At 40.0% G+C, this 24,581-nt stretch overlaps 1 protein-coding gene across 2 annotated transcripts in view; it reads left to right on the top strand.

The window, feature by feature from the left end:
* The first annotated feature begins 2,931 nt into the window (after positions 1 to 2,931).
* cacna2d1a (calcium channel, voltage-dependent, alpha 2/delta subunit 1a) overlaps positions 2,932 to 24,581 on the top strand; it is a 121,950-nt gene continuing 100,300 nt past the window's right edge. Inside the window, exons 1-2 of one of the 2 annotated variants that reach the window (XM_055006822.1) lie at positions 2,936 to 3,088; positions 3,179 to 3,275. In XM_055006822.1, the coding sequence (XP_054862797.1) occupies positions 3,196 to 3,275 (80 nt within the window). In that variant the 5' untranslated portion in view covers positions 2,936 to 3,088; positions 3,179 to 3,195. Of the gene's footprint in view, positions 3,276 to 24,581 lie in introns of both variants that reach the window. The other variant, XM_035945000.2, reaches the window with a different exon arrangement.

The raw sequence follows: 24,581 nt of genomic DNA, 5'->3' as shown, positions 1-24,581 counted from the left end.
TTAGAGAGTGAGTAGTCAAACCAAAACAATAAGCTAAAAGATGTTAAAATGCAGTTTATAGCTGAGGTGAAGTGCAGACTTTGTCATTTTATCATATGTTGACATGAAAATGCTGATTATAGCACCTTTAAGGATGAACTCTACACTGTGTGCCAGTAATCTGATCATTTATTCAAATGGGATGTGTTTAGTCAAACTGAATTTGCTGTTTTTGAGAAGCTTTTGTAAGACACAACTAATCCCTGTGAAAATCCCATGTAATCCTGTTTAAGAGAGTGTTGCATTCGCTTCCCTGTGTCAAATACAGGAGCAGCATGAGGGATTGATGCTGGACTGTTTGTTTGTGGGAACACATGGTGCATTTTTGTTGTTCTGGAAAATGTCTTCAGACTGCATAAAAATTTTATAATGAATGATTATTTTTTTAAAGTTATTAACTGATAGTTAAAGTGACTTCAGGATGTTCGTCTTTCATCTCTGTATCCACAGTATATAAAACATACTTTAAAGCCGTCTTTCCTCTCTGTATGACTGACACTCTCTCCTCTTCAGTGTTGCTCTGTAAATACACTCCTCTCCCCACCTCCGAGCCCTGCCCGGCAAGAGGTCCCAGAGGAGCAGCTTTTATATGAGTTGTAGTGAAACCTGAGAGTGGGAACATGGACAGCTATTTGCACAGTAAATCTATTTATGCAATTCACATAATAGCTCTGCCTTGTTTTCCTGCTGTGACCCTCAGCGGCAGTCACATTGAACTTATATATACGCACACATCCATATACACACAAACAAGCAGACAAAAATGAAACCCAGAAATAATAACTTTGGGGTTTCATAATAACTGAGGAGCTCAGAGGAAATTAGTCAAAGATTAGGTTTGTATCTGATAAGGGGCTTTGGATTGAAAAACAAATTGCAAATTACAGTAGATTCTTCTGGTATTTACCTTGCTGATTGTCCCAGCAAAGGGAAATGTCACTTCATATTAAGTTTGCCACAGGCCTTGGAGCAAGTTGAATTTATTACCACATTTCTGCATAAGCAGAGGCACTGTGCTATTGAAAATTAAATGAAGGTTTATTATGATATACATAATAAAGCCTTTATTAGATGAGAATTGTGAGGAGTTTGTTTTTTCTTAAGATGCTTGGTTGAATCTGACATGGACTGCAGCCAGGCTGAGGGCATGAAATGCTCTCAGCAACACGTGACCAGACAGTAGCAAAGTTGTCCTTAAAATCACCTTACTTGTGGTAAGGAGAATGCAGAAGAGAGGGAGAACAAAACCCATCAAACGACCGTTCTGGAGGGTTTAATTTGGAGAGCGCAGCTCATTATAGGGCTAAAATTTAAAATGCTTCTTAATAACAAAAACAGTCTGAGGAATTTGTAGGCTGTGGAGAAGTGGGAAATGTATTCTAGGTTTTAACATAGTATATAAAACAAAAATTAAGGATGTCATGTTCCTAAGATTGGAATCGGAGCCAATTAAGGCATTTTTTAACTAATTGTAATTAGCACAAATGGAAATACAAGTAATTACTTTTGTTCATGTCCGCTCTCGTGCAAATGCCGAATATTGACTAGTCTTCTTAAAAAATGCGGTATTATAAATGAATATCTGATTACTTTACAATGCAAATTAAGCACACTTGATATTTATATTTAGTCGATATGCTGTCTGAAGCCAAAGATACATGATACAAGCTACGAACAGTCGTTGCATATGTCACTTGGACATACAAGCACTGATGTCTTAGTTGAACCCCCCCCCCACACCCACCTTTGACATCATCAAGATTTGTCACATGCTCATACAATATGGGCAATTAAACGCAAAGTGGTTGTTCCATACGACTGCGGAAGAACAACAGTACATAAAAACATCCCTTACATAGAAAGAACAAATATAATCCACAAACAGTAAAAACGTCACAAGTCAGTGTGAATCTTAGATTGTGAGAGTTAAGCATCACAGAAGTCTTTGTCATGGTGCCCCTTTACTGGCGCTCTGCCAACACAGAACTACCGGTCTCTTCTTATTGATATAGTAGTAAAATGTAACAAACTCCACCTGGTGTAACCATGACCGTAAAATATTGTTGGATTGGGGCTCCATTCTGTCAAATACTAGATAATCAGTGACTTGGACTGCATTGGGAACAAAACAACGACTTGATCAGGACACCCCCAACAAACACCTAAAATGATTGCTCTTCGTATTGGTTGATCTTTAACCACCAGCTGGAGGTCATAAAGGGTTTTATGGGGCTGGTAAAGAGAGAGCTGCATATTAATCCGAATGGACACTGAAGACAGCAGACAGGAGGGTGACTGCATGTTGCTGAGAGATGCCGAGGCGGTGTTTGTCCGGTACTTGGTGAGACTCCAACGGCGAGAGAACCATGCGTAATAGTTGCTGCCTGTGGTGGGTAGAGAGGGGCCCGGAAACCCATTTGTGCGTCAGGAACACAAACATTAAAACACACACTGTAAAAAATGTCCTCTGCATCAATCTGCGCTTCATAGTTGTCCATATTGTGTCTTCTAATATTATTTTCACGTTTTTTTAAAGGGGAGTTTGCGTAATTGGCACAAATAGATCGACTTTTTCCACTTTTTTCCTTAAATATGTGTTTAATTTCTGTTAAAATCATGCAGTAACAGGTAGCTTCTGAGCCATTTAGAGATTCTGAATGAAATAATTATTTTATAAAGGGTTAAAACGAATAGAGCATGACAAGCTCAAGCCCGATTTAACACACTTTCCCACGTGTTTAACGCAGCGAGCCGTCGGTTCGGATATTTCTTGCAGTGTGCGGAGTGGCACCGCTCTGCCGGGCCGAGCTGAAGCTCTCTCTATGCGCCCTCCCCCTTTTTTCTCCTTTTTTTAAATTTCTTGACACACGCTGTAGATCTGCTCTAATAGCCTATCGCAGTTTGAGACACTCACTTAACAGTCACACACACCCTCGCTGAACCCAGAAAAGCACACTCCTCAACTCCACCGGTGGGGGGGAACATAGATAGCAGATGAGATTTGTTTCCAAACGCGCACCGATGGCGGTGTGAGGCGTTTGGCTGAGAAGTACGCACAGCGGCTGTGGATTTGTGAACATTTTTTTTGTTGTTGTTATTATTTGTGCATCTTCCGTCCTCTCTCTGGATCCTGTTTTAGGGGAAATTAACAAAGCTATGGATTACTCATTCTCTCTACTCTTACTCTTGACAACCATCTCGTCTGTGTCGACTGGACAATTCCCAACAGCGCAGATGTGAGTACAGCTTCAAAACAGCCTGTTGGCTTTTCAAAGTCCTGGGTGATAGTAGAAATGACAGCTTTGGCGTTTTAGAGAGTGCAACTTGACAGAATCAAGATTTATTTAGATGTAAAATGTGTGGGATCACTGAAAGAGTCTGCATTCAGTTTTAAGTTGGCGATTTGCAGTTGGTCGAAAATTCTCTGAAGCGTCTCAGCAGGAGCAGAAAGCGCCTTTTTCCTCTTCTTCCCCAAGTGATGATGATGATTGCAGATTACTGAGGCTGCAACTTCACTTTGTGAAACATGATATTTAAAGCCACTGTCCTTTTATTACCAGCCTGCAGCAGTGTGACATGTGGCTGGCTGTCACATGAATCATCCCAGCAGAGCTCTGGATGTCTGAACTTTTTCCTCCCCATGTCCACACACAGTTCAGAGCGAGACACATCTGAGCTGTTGTTTGTAATGAATCCGATTTATTTTAACAGTGCATGCAAATGGAGACTACGAGAACGCATGCACTTCTTATCAAAACAGTTTGGTCAAAAATGAAATAGAGCTGAAGTTATTAGTTGATTAATAAATAATCATTTGAAGGCAAATGCATCAGCTTTCATGAGAAATATTGATATTTTTCTGTCCTCTGTGATTGAACATCTTTGACCTTTGGCCTGTTGGTTGCATATTAAGGTTGCCTAAGGTCCTCTAAAGTTATGATGTATGTTTTTTGGACTATTTTTAGGTGTAAAATGTAGTTGATTTGTGAAGACATTAGCAGATATTTAGTCAAAACTTACCAGATGGTTTCTCAGCAGGCAATTGTTGAGCATTTTGCCGTAACTAGGGACTGACTGATTAACAACCTAATTGATTATCAGATACAACACTCAGCATTTTTTCAGATTATTGACACTCTTAATTTGCTTTTTTTTTTTTTTTTTTAAACAAAAAAAAAACCTAATTTCTAACAAAATAAGTTAATTTTTAAAAAATGTGCTCTCTTGGCTCTGATGCATCACCACTCTACTAAAACACTGTCTGATTGGTTACACAACATGAGAAAAAACAACACTGAAGGATAAATGTTGAAAGATTACAATTTCACAGCAAACACTTTACTTTTCTGTGAAATGGCCACACCATTTGCATAATCAACACCATCTCTGTTTCATCAAAACAGACATTCAGCAGGGGATTTTGAAAGAAACAATTGCAGCTACCACCCAAAACAGTGGTGGAAGGAACAAACATGCCTGCTTCATCTGATTCCTAGTTTTCTTTAGACATTTCCTGTGAGTTCAGTCAGTTTCAAATGTCTAAGTTTATAGTGCCAATGTCCATGACAAGAAGATTTTTTTTTAGAGAATTTTTAAAACTACTGAAGCTAATCAAACAATCAAAAAAAGGCATTTCAACAAACAGCAAGATTTTTATTTTTACCACAAATGTATGTTCCAAATATCAGCTCCGATATTGATATTGGTAGTTGGTCTCTAGTTGTAACTTGTGTTCTATCGTCACAAACTGTGTAAGATCCCTCTTCTCCAAATGAAATTAGAAGCACTTGTCACATCCAACATGCAGACCAGTGTTTCAGCTCTGCTCTGTTCTTCATTGCAAAAGTCTTGGTGGTTTGATTTCCAACTATGAGGTGATGACTCCTGCAGGAGGTTAACTTGAATTAGAGCAGAGTTATCAGCGGCACAGTGGAGGTTTCACTCACCCCGTCTAAACTTGACTCCCACCCTCTATATTTGCAGCGCAGCATTAATAGGCGATATATCCATGGTCACAGGAATACAGCTCCCAAATGAAACCAACATGTCTGTGTGTTTGCCTGTTCGGCCACCGTGCTGCACCTCACACTTAATCAACAGGTTTAAGATTTTCCAGATGGTTCTGCGGGAGCCAGGACGACAGGGTTCGGTTTTTGAATTCAGTCCAAGCACGGTCCCACAGCCATGATGGCACTTAGCCTAATGGCCGAGCACAATGATGTCAGACTAGCAGAGTGGCCTGCCCACTCCCTATATTTCATGGCCACTAAGTGGATTGATCTGTGGGCTGTGTACATGGTATTCACACAGGCTTGGCAAACAGCAGGGCCACAGTCACTGATGCTGTTGACTCTGTTTGTTTGAATTATGAGAAGTCAATTTAGGAGAATGGACGCCAGGATCAAATATTGCATCACGCTCATTCATCATTGTTGTTGCAGTTTCTTCAGTTCTGCCAAAAAGCAGACAAAATTTTCCTTTTCCTTTAATTCTCACTGTTTCATCGTGAGCAGACAGTCTGAGTCTCGGTTGTCGTGATGGTGATTTTGAGTGACAAGCTTCACATTGACTCCTCAAGGTGAAAGTCGCCGAGAGAAGACAAGAAACTAGAGGGGGCGAGGATGGAGAGACTGACCCGGCATGTTTTCCTTCAGGATATTTAGGAATGTGGATGAAGCGAGGTCTTAAATAGCTCGTTGTTTGTGACTAAAATAAGACATATACAGACAGAATGTGACTGAATCCTGGAATGTATACAGTATATGTCTTTCTTTCTTTCTTTCTCACCTCCCTGTCTCATGGCTTAAAGTGTGACTGTATCTCTGGGCTTCATCTCTAACCTCGCATGCCAGCATCTGTCTGTTTCAGATCTTCATGTCCCCTCTTCTCCTCCTCCTCCTCCTCATCCTCTCAGCCCTCCCTCCATCCCTTCTCACTCTCTGTCTCATCGCTCTCCAATTCCGTCTTGTTCTTTCGCTGTCCATCTCTCTCCGTCCGGCTCCCTATGTGTCTCTTGTTCTTCTCTCTCCTCTTCCTCTTTTTTGCCGCCCGGAGGCAGATGATTAACATCATCGAATCTGAAATGCAAAGTCTGATGTCATAGACTGCGCCCCGGAGATCTTGGCGCCATCTAGCACAGTGAGAGATCATGAAGGTTAGAAAAAAAAAGGATGGAGATGAAGAGAAAAAGGGACTGCTTGGCCCGCTGGATCCCATATGTAAATTGTATGTGGGCATTTTGATGAATGAATTCAGCTCGCATGCAGAAACCCAAGAAATGCCTAAATCTTTTTATCACAATGTGCCATAACATTGTGCTGAATTCTGCCACCCAATCCAAGACTAGCTTCTTTCTGGATTTCAGATACAGTTTGTCACCATCGTTTCTTTTTCCACCGTTTCTGTCACCCTCTGCTCTGTTTCTCCCACTTGCTTTTTTTTAAGGCTAACTAGATTTCATGCTCAACCAGCTAAGAGCCATGGTTCTCGTGTTTGCGGCCTCGTCTCCGGCGATCAGTGGGCATAATGTGAGGAGGTGCTTTGTCGGAACAGACAGCAACATGGGCAGTTGTGAGGCAAGGAGCCCTATAAAGATATACTCAGATATGGCAGATTCCTGAATAAGTCTAAACAGAACAAGGTCAAGTTCCAGGCTCAGAGGGAAGTCATCAACATCTTTTTTGTGACTTTAAAGGAATATTTTGACATCTTGGGATTTCTGCTTATTTCCTTTTGAAACCAAAATGTAGGAATTCCAATTTAAGGTTTCAGGGGAGGATACTTGTGGAGCGTAATATAATTAATATAAAAATGCAAAAAATGAACATTTTTATACTCTGTACAGAGCAAAGGGGATATTCATCTAAGGCTGTGGCTTGATTTAACTTTCTACTTTTTTACCAATTAGTCAACTTTTTTTCCAAAACAAAAACATTATATTCACCATTTTCTTTAAGTAAATTTATTGTAGAGTTTTGAGCTTTTTAAATGTGTGTAGCAGCTACAAGCACAAAAAATAATAATTTAAAAAAAAAAATAGCCTCTCTCTACTAATGAACAGACGACACACAGCATGGAGGTTTTGTTGTGCATCTTCCAAAAAAGTTCTTGTATGTTTTCTTCTCAGGTGTTCGTGCATTGTGCTGTGCTGCAGTAGTTCACCATTAAAACCTTACACAGAGTAAAACCCACCTTTTTGTTTAATGACAGTTTAAAGTTATGCAAAATGAGCTTTTCATTTAAGTTAATCTTGCTGTAGTAAATTGTATGTCCATTGTCCATCATCTGCACTCCGCTTAATCCTCATTGAGGTTGCGGCAGGGCTGGAACCTATCCCAGCTGTAAACTGTATGCCATTGTTTTAGTAAAGCATTATATATAAAAGGAAAACTCCAGCATGATAAATAAATAGAAAAAACGGTTTATTACTTAAATCGGTCATGCATTTCCAAAAATATCTGTTAAACACCTTAAAATGAAAACGTTCAGTTTGCATATTGAACAAAGTGCAACACAGACACAGTGGATATTTTAAAAGCCTGGACCAGCCAAAGCAACTAATTTTCTCCATATTGTTTGAATTTTATTAAGATACATCTGGATGCAGAGCACAGCTGTTGTCTTTAATTTATATGTAATGAGTTTGTCAGACGATGCTGTGCTTTTAAAATCAGGGTTTTAGTGGTGATGAGCAGCAGCTTGGAAGTGTGTGATGGTTAATTTGTTGTCTCGATGAACCACATTTCAGTCTCTTTTCATAATCGTTCCGTTGTGTGGCGACAGAAAAAGAAAAATATGTAAATGAGAACAACTTCATTGGGATTTCAGCTCTAGTAAAATGCAGTATATATGAGCACAGAGAGCAGGAGAGAAGCAAACAGACAAATGCCTCCTGTGTGTTTTATCTGAAGGTGCTCATGCTTTTCACAATATACAAACCATCTTTTTGTTCTCTGATAACTTGAAGTACTCACATGTTTTTTGGGGCCTTGGAAATTTTGCACTGATTCCAGTTGAACACACCTCTGATTGTGATCGCCTAAAACTTTAGCATCAAGTGTAGCTGCCCAGTGACTGGAGTCAAAAATGACGGTTGTTAAGACACAATGATTATATAGTGATATAGAAGAAAAAATATTTGTTGCAGTAAAGTGGAGTAAAAATGTGCTTTAACTATAAGTAATGACGTCAACACATTTTTAACCTTGGATGTCATCCGTTTGCTGAGTCATGGGTCTTTGAAAACTTGAGTTAAATTGGAGTCCACCGTAGTCACCAATTCCTAAAACTGTGTAGCACCGAGTTCCCTCAAACAATAAGTTAAGCCCAAAACAGCTGATGTCTTGACTCAGCAATTACAGCCTTAAGCAGAGTGAATAAATAAATTGACAATGAACTGAAGAAAGAAACTATTTAAGCATGCTTTAATTTAATATATTGATGTACCCTCATTTCATCCATGCATTCTTTGCTATATTCTCTTATTCTTTTTAGGGTTACAGGGGTCAGGAAGTTGATCACAGCTGACACTGAACAAGAGCTATGATAGTCTCAAATCAATGTCCTACAAATCAGATAGAAAATGTTAATTAGTGAAATTTTTAGGTGTTTTTTGTTATCTTCTGACTGTGATATTTGCCCCTGTTTTCTTCTTAAAGCAGTCTCAGCTAACCAAAAGCTTACTCAAGCTTCATATTTACCGAACAGATATGAAAGTGGTACCAGTCTTTTCATAAAAATGTCCTCCTATTCTTTTATTTTTTCATGGGAAAATGAGTCATCCATGTCATCATCTGTTTTCGGTGTGTCTTTGAGAATTTTCTTGAATTGGGTAATTTCTTTGATAGAGGTTTAATTTTCTTCCTTCTTTGTATAGTACAGTGTCTTTGTATTTTTCTCGACACTTTTCTCATCCCAAATGACTGACACCAACAATGGCCTGCAATGAAGACACCACAGTTTCCACATGCAACCACACATATGCCTCATTTCGTGACCAAACTTCCTCTGGATTCCACACACTTTGCACTTACTGCTGCTAAACAGTTTAGTCATAAATTATAATGTGTTGCTTCAATGAAAACCCTTTTGAATGTGACAATAATGTTAATCATGACTTTAATGTGCCGTGCTGTGATCAGACAATTACTTCTGTCATGATCTAAAAGTTAGCTTGCAGCAAAGGGAACTTGCTGAGGCTTTTACATTTGCTTTACGTCATCATTGTGCTAGAAAGGTTTGAACCAGAAAATGTGCCTAGATCTCTGGAAAATCATTCTGGCTGCAGTCACGGTGGCCAGCACATTGGTATTTTCTTCTTATTATTTTATTTTTACAAATTTCATTTTATTTTAGTCAATGGAAAAGCCTCCAGGCTGTTTTTTTGATTGAATCACGGAGCCTTCGACTCTTGTTTCTTGCTTTGGCAGAGACAGCGGGATAAAGAATGTGTCATCTAATATAAGATAACGGGAAAACAAAAAAAAATGAAGATTTCTCTTCGACTTTTATTCCAGTGTCACACCTACAGTGGTAATATGGGGAGATTTGAAGAGGATAAATCGAATGTAATGAGCGGCAGATGGAAATGATCAGCTCGGGACTGTCTAGGGTTTCCTTGGCTGTGATTTGCACCTCTTGGCCATAAGGGAGTTGGTGCTAGCAGGTATATTTCAGGAGGCATGCTCCTGCCCAGAATCAGGCAGCTGACGGTTATATCTGTTACACATGCAAGTATGCAAAATGTGTTCTGATATGGATAAAGCTGGGGTTTGACTCCCACTTTCATCTACTTTTACCCATTCTTTCAGTTTTTCTTTTGCTCTTTTCCTCTCACCTTTCTTTTTATCACTCACTCTTCTCTCGCCTTCTCACCCACTCCTTCCCCTGTGCTCCCCCTTTCTCAGTTTCGGCTATATTTAGGAAGGCCGCTGTCTTTGGGGAAGGGGCGTTTAATGTCCTGACTCAGACATACAGATTAAGATACAGGACAGAGGGGGTAACGCGGTTCGTAAATCTCCCCTCCACTCGTTCACTGAAGTTTTGTGGACCTCTTCACCTATGTGTGGCCTCTGAGTTTGCTTTAGTGTCCGGTTTAGGTTTCTCAGCGTGCCTTCCTTTCAGGAAAAAAAGATACTTACACACATGGTGTACGTGAAGAGAAGATTTGGAGGAAGGATAGTGAGAGACGCAGCCCCAGTGCTGTATTATTTTGCTCGCAATCCTTTGCCACATGGAAATTCCCAAGAATTTTCCATTGCACTGTTACCCAGGCAACCTTGGGAATAGCTAACAGCTGTTTGGATGAGGGCCCTGTTTGGCACAGGAAGCACATCTGTATACCAAAAATAAAGAGCTATAGGAGTGAAGTTTAAGGTTGCATTGTAAACTGAGCATGTGTCACTCGTCTTAGATTTATTTATTCAGAAGCTCTTGTCACACATATGTAGAGAGCCAATAAAGTGTGCTGTAAAGTACTGGGAGGCTAAAAAGAGCAGAAGATACACAAGAGCAGAGAGACATGGAAATGGAGGAAGTCTCAAGAATAAGGTTGTGTGTGACTGGAAGTTGGTTATTATTATTGTTATTATTGAACATTTTGTAAAATAAGTAATTAATGAAATTCAACTTCTGTTGTTTTCTTTTTTTGTGATTCATAGATTCATAACTTTTTCAAGTTCTCTGTGCTTCTAGCCATGGTTGTGCTGTTTCTATAGAAGTGCAGGTATTTATATTGAAGGGAGAAGGTTGCATGTTCAAGTCCCTGCACTGCCAAGCTGCCACTGTTGGGGCTTTGAGCACAGTGACTGACTCCAGATACCTGACAATTTGGGGTGTGTGAAGACTACGTTTTGTTTGTGCACTGACAATAAATTCTAATCTTGTTACATTATGGTTAAAAATGTGACAGGAGCAAAAAAAAAAAAAAACACATCCCAAAACTGCTTGGTGTTGTGAAGTTTAAACAAATTCACAAATACAAATGATTACTTAAATAATACAAAAAATATCACTACAGTGTAAAGACTAACCCTTAGTAATTTTGAGGGGATTTAAATAAAAGTTTTCCATAAATAACTGAAATTGTGGTTAAGGACTAGGTAAGCCAGTTTATCCTAATCATACATTTGAGGCTTCAAGTGCATGAAATATCTCAGGTGAGACACCACAAGCCCATCTGATGTGTTATGTTTTGAGAGGACTAAGAAAAGTGGACCCATGATGGCCTGAGATGGCTTCTCTCGAGCCCTTAAATGGAGCTGCGTTGAGACATAAGAACTGTTAATGGCAGTGTTCAGACTACACTGGACACTGTGTAGCCATCAGGGAGACTAGTACTGAGTACAGCACTAGCAGTAGTCTGCTCATGTAGGCGTCCAGATTGACGTTAATTGGACATTTTGGCCAGAGGGGGTTCTCAAATCTGTCTATTTATAAACATCATCCAAGACTGTGTGTGTGTAGCGAGGCTGAAGGGCAGGGCTGATGTATGGATGGATGGGTAGAGAGTTTGTGCAGAGAGTGCGAAGGTGACAGGGATGTGGAGGTTTAGTCATTTGAGCAGAGTTCAAAATGACATGACACAGAGAAAGACGGCTGCAGGGGTGAGGATGAGCAAGAAGGAAACAGCGAAACAGAACAGAGTTACAGTTTAATGTGTTCTGTGAATAATTTTAAAGACTAAGAGATTGAAAATTGCATCACTCTGCATACCCAAACCTTCATTCTATGTGAAGTTCTGTCACGCTCCTGTTGTTGAAGCTTTTTTATGCTTGAGATGGCAGGTTTAATAATTTACTTAAATAAGTTTTTTACTTTAATCTAGATGCTTCTTCAAGGAGAACATCCCCAACATTAATTCGGTCAGACACAACTTGACCCATATTCCAAAAGGAAGCATGAGTCATCCTAAACTTTGTTGCGAAACTGCATATACGTACACCGAAAGTGTCATTTTAATTGAGTTATCGCTCTATTGCGACGGAGTCTCACCAGCAGGTGAAATTGCACTGCAGTGAGTGCAAACACTTGCAGGTGTCACAACAATTCCGCTTCCTCCGACTGAATGTGTCCGGACACCTGCGGGGAGAGGTGATACAATGGGAGCTGTTAGTTCTGTCAGGATGTGTATGTCGGTTGACGTGGAGGGTGTGGAGGAGGTAGACTAGGTGCTGTGGCGACGTCAAGTCAGTCCCGGCTCCAGCCGTGGTCCAGAGTGTGAGGTCAAATGTGGGTAGAAGGCATGTGGACCCCAGGCTCTCTATGGCAGTCTCATGTTTCCTGTGACAGACTGTAGCAACGTTCAGATAACCAGAATGACCTGGTTTAATTCAATTCAATTCAATTCAGTTTTATTCATATAGCGCCAATTACAGTCAAATTGTCTCAAGACGCTTTACAAAACCAATATGCCTGACCCCCAGAGCAAGCCAAAAGGCGACAGTGGCAAGGAAAACACCCTTTAACTCTGCTTTGACATATTTCTTGGAAATTACTGTGAATAAATGATTGAAAGATGCTTTTAAAAAATGTAATACAGTAAAATTACAAATGAGAAAAGGCACAATGTATACTATTGTTCAAAAGTTTGGGGTCACTTAGAAATAACCTTATTTTTGGAAGCTAAAATTTTTTTTTTCAATTAAGTTAGCATTAACTAAATCAGAAATACAATCTAGACATTGTTAATGTGGTAAATGACTATTCTAGCTGGAAACGGCTGATTTTTAATGGAATATCTACATAGAGGTATAGAGGAACATTTCCAGCAACCATCACTCCTGTTTTAATGTTACATTGTGCTTGCTAATCATGTTGAAAGACTAACTGATGATTGGAAAACCCTTGTGCAATTATTTTAGCACATGAATAAAAGTGTGAGCTTTCATGGAAAACATGAAATTGTCTGGGTGACCCCAAACTTTTGAACGATGGTGTAAGTGTGCAGAAAGACAAACACAAAACATGGGGCAAAATTTTAAAATCTAACCTAAACATGACATAAATAAAATGAATCTACCACGTCTACATCAGAAAACCTAAAAACAGTTCAACAATCACGACTCAAATTGACCTTTTGAACTCCAAGCAGTTTCTGCCCTTTTTTTTGCTCCTGTCATATTTTTTCTCTCTGTGGCTTAATTTCACTGCAATATAAAGTCCTGCACCTCTATGGAAACAACACAATCATGAGTAGAAGTAGAGAGAACACAAAAATGTCTTCTGTGCAGTATGAAACAAGTGTTATGTCAGAAATCAGAAAAAAAATCTAAACTGAATTTCTTTAATTCTTTTTTGGAAGTTTTTTTTTTTGTATATGCAACATCCAACTGTCCACAGGTGTTGTCCATACATTAGCTTTTTTACATTTTAACCTGCTTCCATACATGTCCCCTCTTTGCTCCTTGTAAACACAGCCTGCAGCTCATCTGAAGGTCCATGAATTTTGTCATTCAGCTGTTCGTTGTAGCTAAGTCACCAATAGCTTCTCGGTTGTGCTGAGGAACGCAGAATTTTTTAGGTTTTTTTTACAGAATCCCTGAGAGCAAATTGTAAATGTTTGTTGTTTTAAAAGAGTCCTGAACAAAGTCACTTTGGTGAAATATCGTGATTTTAAGTTTAAATTTGGTGAATTCTCCTAAAATCACACGTGAGTAGTTCAAGGACTCTGTGTTTACAGTTTCTGTCACAGGGTCAATTATCAATAATGACCACTTTAATTAAGGCAGAGTCGGTGATTCTAATCCAAGACACTTTCTGGCAAATTTGGTGTATGTCTCCTCATTGTCCACTGTCTGTTCTTTGTGTGCACCAGAAAAAATGCCCTTGAAATGCTCTTTTGTGTTTAGATTTATTATTTTGTGTGCCGATTTGTATGATACACTAAAATACATTGATCTTTACTAGGAATGCAAAGAAATTTACTTGATTTTACAAAGATAATCGACTGATAGTCTACTTCTTGTCACATTTAGAGTTGCCTTTAATGATTCTTTTCTTTATTGATAATTCTTTTCAACACATCTGTTTTAATTGAGAGTATAAAATGCTTGCATGTCAAATTGGCAGTCAAAATTGTGCAAAACAGAGAAGACCATGCAGCAAATCCTCAGGTTGGAGGAAGTGGAATAGTGCTCCGACTGTTAATTATCAACACCGCTATCTTATTTCTGTCTAGTAGCTAATAATTATTTAATGCTTTTGTAACTGCTTCAATTTTGTAAGTTTCCAGCATCTTAGTACCATTTACATGTGTCTTCAGACAGAAAACAAGGCCAACACCTGGCACAGTCATGTAGAAAGTTTAGTTTGTGACACAAGTGAATGTGAACAGATGCCACTTTCCCTGAGCTGGTGTTTATTTAGAAAACACTGATCATTTTGTACTTTTTAGTTCACAAAAAAGCAAATTTTTCAGAACTGACTCAAAATCAATATCGAGCCAAGGAAGAGAGTCCTCATGAGTGAAGTATTTCCTGTCGTTAACCCTTTGATGCACAACATAGGTCAAGACATAGCCATTTTCCATTGAATATGGGTCACTTTTTTGACCCATGTTGTGTATCAAAGGGTTAAGATGAAACAGCAGTGTTTTAAACTGGCTTTTGTGTCTGCGAATACCAAAGTTACACTGTCCTCCCTCAGAATTAATTTCTCTGACAGTTGGCATTTTTCAGGCTGTCTTTTTGAGCTCGTCATCTGTGACAGCCGTAGTTTATGGCTGCCTGACAGATTTTCTTCTTGGTTAATTTTTGCAGTAAGGACACTAGGAGATGGGATCCAGTTGTTTTCAGCAATCATTCATTTATTTCTTCTGTGGCATGATGTGTAAAAAATTCCTTAAGCTCATTCTGAAACTCAGAAAAATCCTGTAAAGTCACTTGAAAGCATGTTGCAACGTGTCTACACGGTACTATCGAACATAAAGCACTCCACATATCATCCTCTTAACATCCATTTAACACTAACTGACTGCCTATAATGTTGCTAGGGAGCTAAACTGAGCACAAGTCAATACGAGGCTGTTTATCTTTGCCTGTGAGTTCATCTGTTAAATCAATCCCGGTGGAATCAGCTTCTTATAACCCACACCTGCTCTGCTCACCCCATTTTATAGAAGAAAAAGATCTTATCCAATGTCGTCAGCTCCTCCGCAGTTGTAACACACCCTAACATGAGTGCCTGATAGACTACTGAAAATACAGTTGTCAAGGCTTCACTTAAACACTGCTCTTTAGATCGAGGCGGGTGGAGAAGGTGGGGGGGCAGCTGTGGTAAAACGCTCCAACTGACTTGCTCAGAGGAAAATGTAGAGGAGAGGCAGAAACATCAATAACGTCTTTGCCATTGAGGATAATGAGGCTGAGAGACATTTACAAAGCCTGCAATTATGGTGTTATTGACCTCAATAAAGGAGGAGATATCATCACTTGTCTCCTTTTGTGCTTTGCGGTGATACATGTGAGAGGAGGGAAAGGAGTAGTTGGAGGGGCAAAGGGAGGAAAATCCCAGCATTACGAGTTTATTTACACTAAAACGAGGAAGGAATAGGCTGAAAATGAGGATATTGATCATGCCGAGTGTGTAAGATGAGAGCATAAGCTTGCAAAGATGTAAAGAAAACAGTCCAGAGTTAAAAAATTACACCCAACAGAAGACAGAAGAAATGAAGAGGAAAGACCTGGAATAAGGCAAAAGAAAAAAAAAGAGCAATAGGTGGTAGAAGAGGATGGAAAGAGAGGCAGCAAGTTGGCTTCTATGAGTCTCCACTGCTTATTAGATGCATCGCCTCATAGTCAGAGCTCTTATTTGCTATCCCCCAGTGGCTCAATTACATCCATGCTGACATCCTCAAACATCCCTTATCTTTTTTGTGTGTGTCTCTTCTGCTTCCCGTAATGATCTCAGCTTTGTTTCTCTCTAAGAACAGATTAGAAGCCCAAATTACTACTATTAGAGGAGGATTTAAGGTTTCAAACTGTCTCCCAGTGCTGGAAACCATGACTTCACAACTTGACAAGACTGAAAAAAACGGGGAGGAGAGTTGTGTCTGTGTGTGAGAGTTTGCTGTCGGGTGCTTCTTCCGTGACCGTTTCGATGGAATTAAGAGATCAAATGTGGATCTGCCGACTGGGTTCTGAGTATAACATGAGGATGTTTACAAGGCGAGAGGGGCACTGGAGTGGAAACTCTGAGATTGGATATTGAGCCCTGGATTCTCGTGGCCATGTCGGGCCCCTGAGCTGGTGTGAGGCTCACTTTTCAGTGATTCAGTCCAACGTTGCTGGATCAATATTCTAGACTTTGACTTGGCTCAGGGTGTTTACATGGTGTCAGAAAGCAAAGGGAAGCAGAATATAGAGTTACAAGGCAATGGAAATAACATGGGTGCACTTGCCTGCTGCTGAATGTCAATGTAAGGTCTTGTAGGGATAAAATGATGTACGTCTAGTTAGATCTGCTTTATTTTCTTCCCCTGTTGATTAAGAATGTGGCATGCGTGCTGCATGAAATGAGACTATTAATACCATGGGCTTCAGCTGAGATGAGAAGACTTGGCTGCTAGCAAGCTACTAACAAGTGAGATGTGAAAAAAGTGTTTTATGACAAACTGTTCCAATACTTGGACAGCCCACAACATAAGAATACAGTCTACAGGGTATTTATTTAAAGTTCCTCCCGCTGCTTTCTTTCTAGTAAGGATATAGAAATAAGTTTGGTATTAAAGTACAGACAGGAAAAAAGCTTGAAGGTAAAGTCTACCCATGAATTCCATCTGGGAACCGTCTTTTAAGGCTGGATTACAAACTCCTCCAAACCCCTTGAAAAAGCCTGGCTGTGAGTTTTTTGGGGGTTTTTTTATTAAAAAAAATGTGAATGAAGTTACTTGTGATTTGAAAAGTAGACACAAAGTCATATTCAAGGACAGTTTGAGGCCAGCTTATATCTCAAGGATAATTCCATTGAAATACAACGTCTGTCTTATTTTCAACTTTCATTTCCATTAGCATAACAGCACTTACCGAAGTGCGTAAATCTGTAAACAAATCTGTGGCAGGAAATGTTCATCGATGGGAACAGAAAGGTTGTACAAGGTAAAAATTTAACCAGACAATCGTAACCAGTTTTTGAAGGAGCATTACCCAAAATGTTGGTTATAAGCCATAATTTTATAGTAGATGCAAAAAAAACAGCGTGCACCCAAGTCCAGTAGGTCAGATAAACAGACTGTTAACTGAGATAGATTACAACAAACGCTGGATAATTGCAAAAAAAAATACTCAACCAGATAAGAGTGGTATTTGTCAAGTTGATATGGAATTGATTTGCTGGTTTATAAATTGAAAATAGAAGAATTTTTGATCTTGGAAAGAACAGCTGAAAGGAACCATCTTCTGAATGGAACAGAACAAATACTAAGAGACCTTGTGTGAAGGTGTTTCTCTTTACACTGATCAGCCACAACCTTAAAACCACTGGCAGGTGGAGTGAAAAACATTGATCATCTCATAATATGCAATGTTCTGCTGGGTAACCTTGAGTCCTACATTCATGTGAACACTACTTTGACACATACCACCCACTTAAAACATAGCTGCAGACCAAACACCCCTCCATAGCAACGGTACTTTCCACTGCCAGTCGCCTCCTCCAGCAGGACAATGTTCCCTTCTACTCTGCAAAAACTGCTCAGAAACAGCTCGAGGAACATGACAGAGAGCCCAGTGTGTTGATTCAGCTTCCAAACTCCCCAGATTTCATTTCTGTGAACTGGACCCATTACCTAAAGGATCTTCTTTTAGCGTCCCAGACACAGCAGGACTCCCCCAGAGGTTGCATGTACATGACCCAACGGATCAGAGCTGCTTTGACAATAATAGTCAGGTGGTTTTAATGTTCTGACTGACTAGGTTATGTCAGCTGTTGCTCAAGGTCAAGAACGATCTTTTGGTCTTGTTGCTTGTCTCACTGCTTGTATTTCTTGTCCCATCTGACTTCTTTAATGACAGAATAGTGATAGAGTGATGACCAAATCATCAAAAATAAGATCCAACTTATTTTACAGTGAATTCATCCTTTTAAATAATTTAATCCAATATGTGAATTGGAGCTGCTCTTCCTGTAACAGTCTCGAATCATCGTTCAATCTAAACGGTTTCCTGACAGACTACTGGACCCAAGAGGCTTGAATAATTACTACTTTTTAAGCGCTGCAGGACATTCCCTTCCTAAACTGGCTGTACAAGTGTGTTATCCAGCTAAAAGTGTATTAAACAGCTGCACAGCATCTAACATCTACGGGCTGTGGCTTTAAAGTGTACAAACAGAGGGAGAGAAGAACATAAACTGCCTCCTCCATAGTCACACATAACCAGGCCGGAGGGGTTCATGTGGTCAGGAGTAAGACAGCAGTGCTCTCACGCTGAGTCATGGTCTCTATTCTGGGATTGCGTCCACTTCCCCATGTTCACCCCTCGAATTTGACAGTCTGCTCCTAACTGGCGGAGCGAGGCTATTTGCTTTTCATTAAGGCTGTAATGGTGAGTCAGGATGTTGGAAGAAATCAAGATTTTATTTCACCTCCTTGAGTTTTCGCTTTGCTCTTTTTCAGTTCTTTTTAACGTTCTGAATCCCAAAACCCGCCTCCAGATTTGAAAGACTTGTTTTTTTTTGAAAAATGCCAAAATTATGCCATTTATCTGAGCCAGAAATGGTAAAAACTGACATAATTATCAGACTTTCAACTTTCTTTTGCCACTTAAAAAATATTCAGAAGGTTCAAACAGACTCCTGCACACTGTCTAACTTGCAAATATGCATTTATTGATGTAATGTGTCAGTGCTCAAGCTATATCAGGCAAAAAACAAGAACACAGATGTGCAAAGAGCTCATGTGGACTTATTGTCCTTATTTTTTTTATAGTTTAGGGTGTGAAAGCTGTTTCATATAAGAATTATTTTTTTCCAGTTTCCTACTGTTGGTCATGGTTTTGCTGGTTCCATAGAAGCACATGACTTCATGTTTTAGCGAAAAATGAGTGGAATGGAAACTCCTACTTATTACACTAACCTCCTCTTCACTCCTCTTCGTAACACAGTGATGTCACCCACGTCATAGTCTTTACATCAGAACTCACACATTTCAAATTTACCTGAACAGCATCACACTACTGGTAGGTCCTACTACGACAACATATAGACAATTAATTAGTACTGCATTCATTTTTTTGGACGCTATGCTCTAAGCACAACATTGTTAGATAATAATCGTATGGTAATGCAAAGTCCAATAGTCTTGAGTGAGCATTTTAGCCGTCGTGTTGTTGTGCTTCTTGTTTCTACCAAATTTTTAGGCAAATATTTGTCTCTTCAGCTTCCAAATGCTCCACTACGTTCATAAACTTGTTTCTATTTGTATTTGCAGTCGCTCGGTGCTCAGAAGTGTACGTTTGGTTGATCAGATCCTCTTGGTTGAAAACAGCTGCCTGCGACTGCTGATAAGAAGGTTTATGGGAGCAGTTTTCGCGCTGCAGACCAAAGCAAAAAAGCTGAAAAGTGCTAAAACGGAAAGGGGAAATACGGAGTCAAATGGTAACTCTGCTGATTTTTTTTGCTACAAGTCTCACCTGTTACACGACACGCAGGCATTCATGGTTTATACAGCAATAGTGATGAGTTCAGTGTTTCGTCAGGTCCGTCGCTCTACATGGTTGGTCAAACAACACTGATCCTCCACAAATGGATTACATGCGTTTCATTACATTAAGAGCTTGTGCAAAAAAGGTGCACCTGTCTCTTGGTGACCTCTGACCCTGTACAACCCCCTACTTCCCTCTGACAGACCCGGTGCTCTGGTTACAGACAGACTTCGACACACAAACACATGACAGCTGTCCTGATGGAGCCAGCTTCTCTTCCAGTCATTAGAGTGATGGAGGCTAAAAGGAGATGGGGGGGGGCAACTTTATCGCCACATCGGCTACTGTACTCAAGGCCATGGGGGTCAAGAGCAAATTAAGATGTATGTGGCCAATAGTCTGTTCCAGGAATCAGCCCATTTAGCAGTCACAACGTCTCACATGCTTCCTGACCTGTTCACTGTGTTTTTCTGAATTGGTAGTGTGGTACGATATTGACACTGTTGGCCAGCGTCTCATCTAATTTCACACCATTTAACTCGCTCATACATTTCTGGCTGGCACTGAGGACATGGAAAGAACTTGATGAATTTTTAACGTCATCCTTTCGGAGCTGAAGCATCAGACGACCTGTTTGTCTAAACTCCAACCAAGTGTGTCACCAACTCTCAGTGAACCTGCGATGATCTGTACTCTACACACACCGAGTCACATTTCACTGTCTTAAATAACATGCTGAGAGAGACAGGTATTAGAGCTTCTTATTTCATGTCTAACAAATAGGAAACCGTTCCAAGCCCAAAGTGTGTACAGGTTTAAGTCCATGGCTCACTTCCTGCTCAGTACAGGGAAATCTGCGTGTATGTGGTGTAATTGGCGCTATATAAATAAAATTGAAAATTGAATTGAACATAGTGACAGTGATATTGTGAGTGACCGCAGATCAACAAAGTGATAAGCTGACTGATAGCTGCTTCCTACCTTGCTGGAAAAGCTTACATGAATCTACCTTTAGTGAATTTTCATTGAATCGCTGCTGTTGGATAGTCTGAAGAAGACAGTTTGTCCGGCTGCTGCCATTTCGGTTCATCTGTGCTGCTGACAGACAGCTGGTTCTGAGGACAGAGGTGCCAAACAAGGTCAACGTCATTGTGGATGGACTGATCAAATGCTTCAGTAGTGCTTAAGTGCTGCTCACATCTTGCTTTTAGTGTAGACTCCCAGTGAGAGATATTTAACTTTATTTGCCTGTGCTTTTAGTACAGTTAGTAAAGAAAAAAATGGTTAAAAAAAACACTGGTAAAGCTTCTGAGTCTGAGCTATCCTAGTCTTTCTTTATCAGCTCATTCTGTAGAACATAAAGGTCTGGGTGCACCTAACAATCGTTCTTTTATGGGGGAACTAGAAAACACTCTGGCTTGTTTGTATGTCTTTAAACCAGTCCACAACAATGTGCTTCAATGGTACCTCAAATTAGTGATGACTGGAGTTGTTGTGGTGAAACATTTGCATGCAGGCAGCTGAGCACTGTAATTAAAATGGATAATCCAATGCATAAAAAACTGGCCGAGGTGCATTACTGCATGATCCAAATCCTCAGAAAAATGTTCAGTTTCATTTTCAGCATGGAAGGTTGCAGCCCAGAGCTTGTTGTTGTCCGCAGATAGCAGAAAAGAGGGACAATGCCGACTGAGATTATCAGCCAATGATAGGCTTATACCTGCACGCTACATCCAGCAAGTCAGACTAGAGTTATCCTGACTCTAGTCTTAAATACAAGTCAAATCCCCAGAACATGGGATGCTGCATTTCCCATAATGCAACTTCTTAACCTTCCCTACCTAGAAATGCAAGTAAACTTGGAAAACCTGGAACTCCTGCTAGAGCCACACAATACAATTATGCATCTGTTTTGATAGGCTGAGTAGTATTTGGTGTGGAAGATCAATGTACTGTATCTTTAATTAAATCATCACCAAGCTGCAACCTCACAGGCTAAAAAAATGAAGCTAAGGCGTAAATACTAAAAACTGCACTCCCTCAAATGACCACTTGAGATTGGCTAAAGAAAAGCAAGTCAGTCTCCATAGAACCCCATGTTAAAATGCTCAACTTTACAGCAGAAGCAAACATGTTTACAGTACAATAAACGGTTTTGGTCTCTATAGCTAATTTCTCCATTTCTGACAACCATACAGGATTGAATTTTAATACAAACCACCCATTTAGATTGTATTCATTTGCTTCAGCAGTGGGTACCATCCCAGGACAATCCATAGACAAAACTTTTGCATGGTCAGCCTCAGCACCACTCACGCTTCACCTATGGGCTTTCTACCTTGCACATCATTACAGATTATACAGTTAAGCTCAGAAATGACCAGGTCTCACATGCTGTACTAGTCTGCACTCTTTCACACTGTCTTTATTCTTCGTGTCTCAGTGGAGAAAAACAAGTTACAGAGTGAGTAGCCACAGCTGGCAAAAAGAACAAAAGGAGTTAAGCAGGAAAAAGGGGGCTTTAGTATCTGCCTGTCATAAAACCAGTCTGCTTCATAAGTGGGTGATATTAATGACTCTGTGAGACAAGTGTGAGAGGAAAGAGGCTTGCAATGCCAGCAGGTCTCACACTTGGCTGAGCTTCACATGGTTCCTCTCATTTCTAGCCCCGCAGTCTTCAGCCGCTGCAGCTGACTGGCTCTGTGTAGCTCACCAGCCATTTTGGATGCTTCCTTCCTTTCCTTGTCGCCCTCCTCTGCGTTTTCCCCAAGGAGCAGGGCAAAAAGAATGAGAAAGGGGGCAGAAAATGAGTCAGAATGAGAGGGGATAGTGATGCTATCAAATTTTTCCATGTCCTGCTCCAAGTTTCCATGCTGATTTGTTTTTTTTTTTTTTTCAGACCATATCTGTAGTGTGCTTCTCTGTTTTAAGGGACATACAGTTAACTCAGCCTTCACTTAAGAGGAAGCCACACATCCTGGTGTTACACAGGGAATGCATCCTCTTTACTGATAAGAGGAAGATGTTTATTTGTGGAAGTGGCTAATCAGAACGCTGCTTAGCCTTTTAGTTGGTACTCGGGGGACTGTATTAAACCAAGATCAGAGAGATTTCAAAATAAGTGGAATGAGCCATTAGCGCTGAGTTTTATCATAAGATGAGCTGACCTCATCCAGGGGCTTTACGGTGCTGCAGAAGCATGACGGAACTAGTCAGTTTTAATCACAACTTAGGTACTTTCCGTGGATCATGTTTTATTGTTAACTGCCCTCTCCTCATTAGGGTCATGAAAAGAAGTGCTGCAATCACAAGATCACAAGGTGGTTCATAACCGGAGCTATCTGTGTCTTGGAGCACGATGTTTAACATGGATCACAAACTTGTTCTGCAAAAGTAAATTGCTCTCATTTACTTTACATTTATGGCAATATGTTGTAACATACTCAGGAAATGTGGTTTATATGATTGTTTTCTTCAGAGGGATTAATAATTATCATGTTAATGGAGTTTGAGCATTAAATTGTGCTGTATTGTGAATTTGCAAAGCCAGAACTTGTTAAAAAATGGGAAAATAATGAAGCCCAGTTCTTCTTTGATGGAGCACAACTATACCCCCACACACGCACATGGTTTTCCCATTAGACACCTGTTGTCATGCTCCACTCTTCGTGCTAAAAGCCAACTTGGAAAAGTCACATGCGTAACAACCACAATACGCACCTGCTTACTATGGTCAATGAACCTTAACTTCACCTCAAAGTTGAGTTCATGCCATCCTAAAAACTGTGACTCTGAAATATGAATCCAGTTTGAGGTCATTTGCAGGTGATTATTAAAGGAGATTGTCATATTTTCACATAAACCTGCAGTTTGTGTGTGATTGTGTTGTGGAGGTTAAAAAGGAAGCAATGTGCTGACAGAATGTCCATCCCATATTTGCCCTCAGCCACTAGCAGCTGTCTCTCTGATGGCTAAATATATTATGTGGCTGCTATGTCACACATTTCCAGTGTGAGCTCACATTACACTGTATTTTTTAAATCAGATAACGTAGACGGGGTTCATATGTCAACAGCAACTCTGCGGTGTGGGAGGTGAGGAGAGGTCACTTCACACTGTGGGGGAGAAAGGGTAATTTTCTTTATGGATTATGTCATGCATTTTTTATTGACTGTGGTACAGGACAAGGGGGAGGGTGTCTAGGTATGCTTACAATGTATTGTTTTTAGACATGCAGCTCAACACAAGGAGGATGACAAATGCATTATGGCATGCCTCCAGACTCACTTGTTACACTGGTGCACTTCACTTTTTTATGTACATACATTAGCACATAATTGAGGTACACCCCAAGTTTTTCACAGTTGGCACCAAATAGCACAATTTACCTTTTTTTTGTCTGCTCTCATATTTGCTCATAATTTCTTAACACATAGTTTAACTGACTATAAATGAGGATATAGGTGCAAGTAAGTGTGATGAGTGTTTATGGATGATGTGGGACTTCAAGTTAGCTCTTCTTTGGGTATATCATACAGTAAGCTGTGTTAAATTGTATTATCATTTTTGACTCCTCACTTCTGAAGTTTGCAGTGACAGAGGAGGGCCGCTTTGCTGGACATGCACCTGTCACAGTTTGCAGGCATTGGACAGTTTTGATATTGCAATTTGGGACTTGGAGACCTCAACAACTATAACGCTGTTGCTACTTATACATGCAATCCATAATGTTGGGTGTTTTGTCATATCTCAGCATTTCAAACAACTTGAGAATTTACTTGTGGGGTGGTTTGCACATTGTGACATGCTAGGACTTGTACAGTACTTAAGATGGAAAAGGCATAAATCAGGCTGTTTTCTGAAACTGCAAGTTACTGATGATCCAGAAAAGCCTCACATGCATCA

This window comes from Amphiprion ocellaris, chromosome 21 (genome assembly GCF_022539595.1).
Source record: "Amphiprion ocellaris isolate individual 3 ecotype Okinawa chromosome 21, ASM2253959v1, whole genome shotgun sequence".
NCBI lineage: Eukaryota > Metazoa > Chordata > Actinopteri > Pomacentridae > Amphiprion > Amphiprion ocellaris.
The sequence above is the reverse complement of the archived record's forward strand: the minus strand, read 5'-3'. Positions and strand labels throughout refer to the sequence as shown.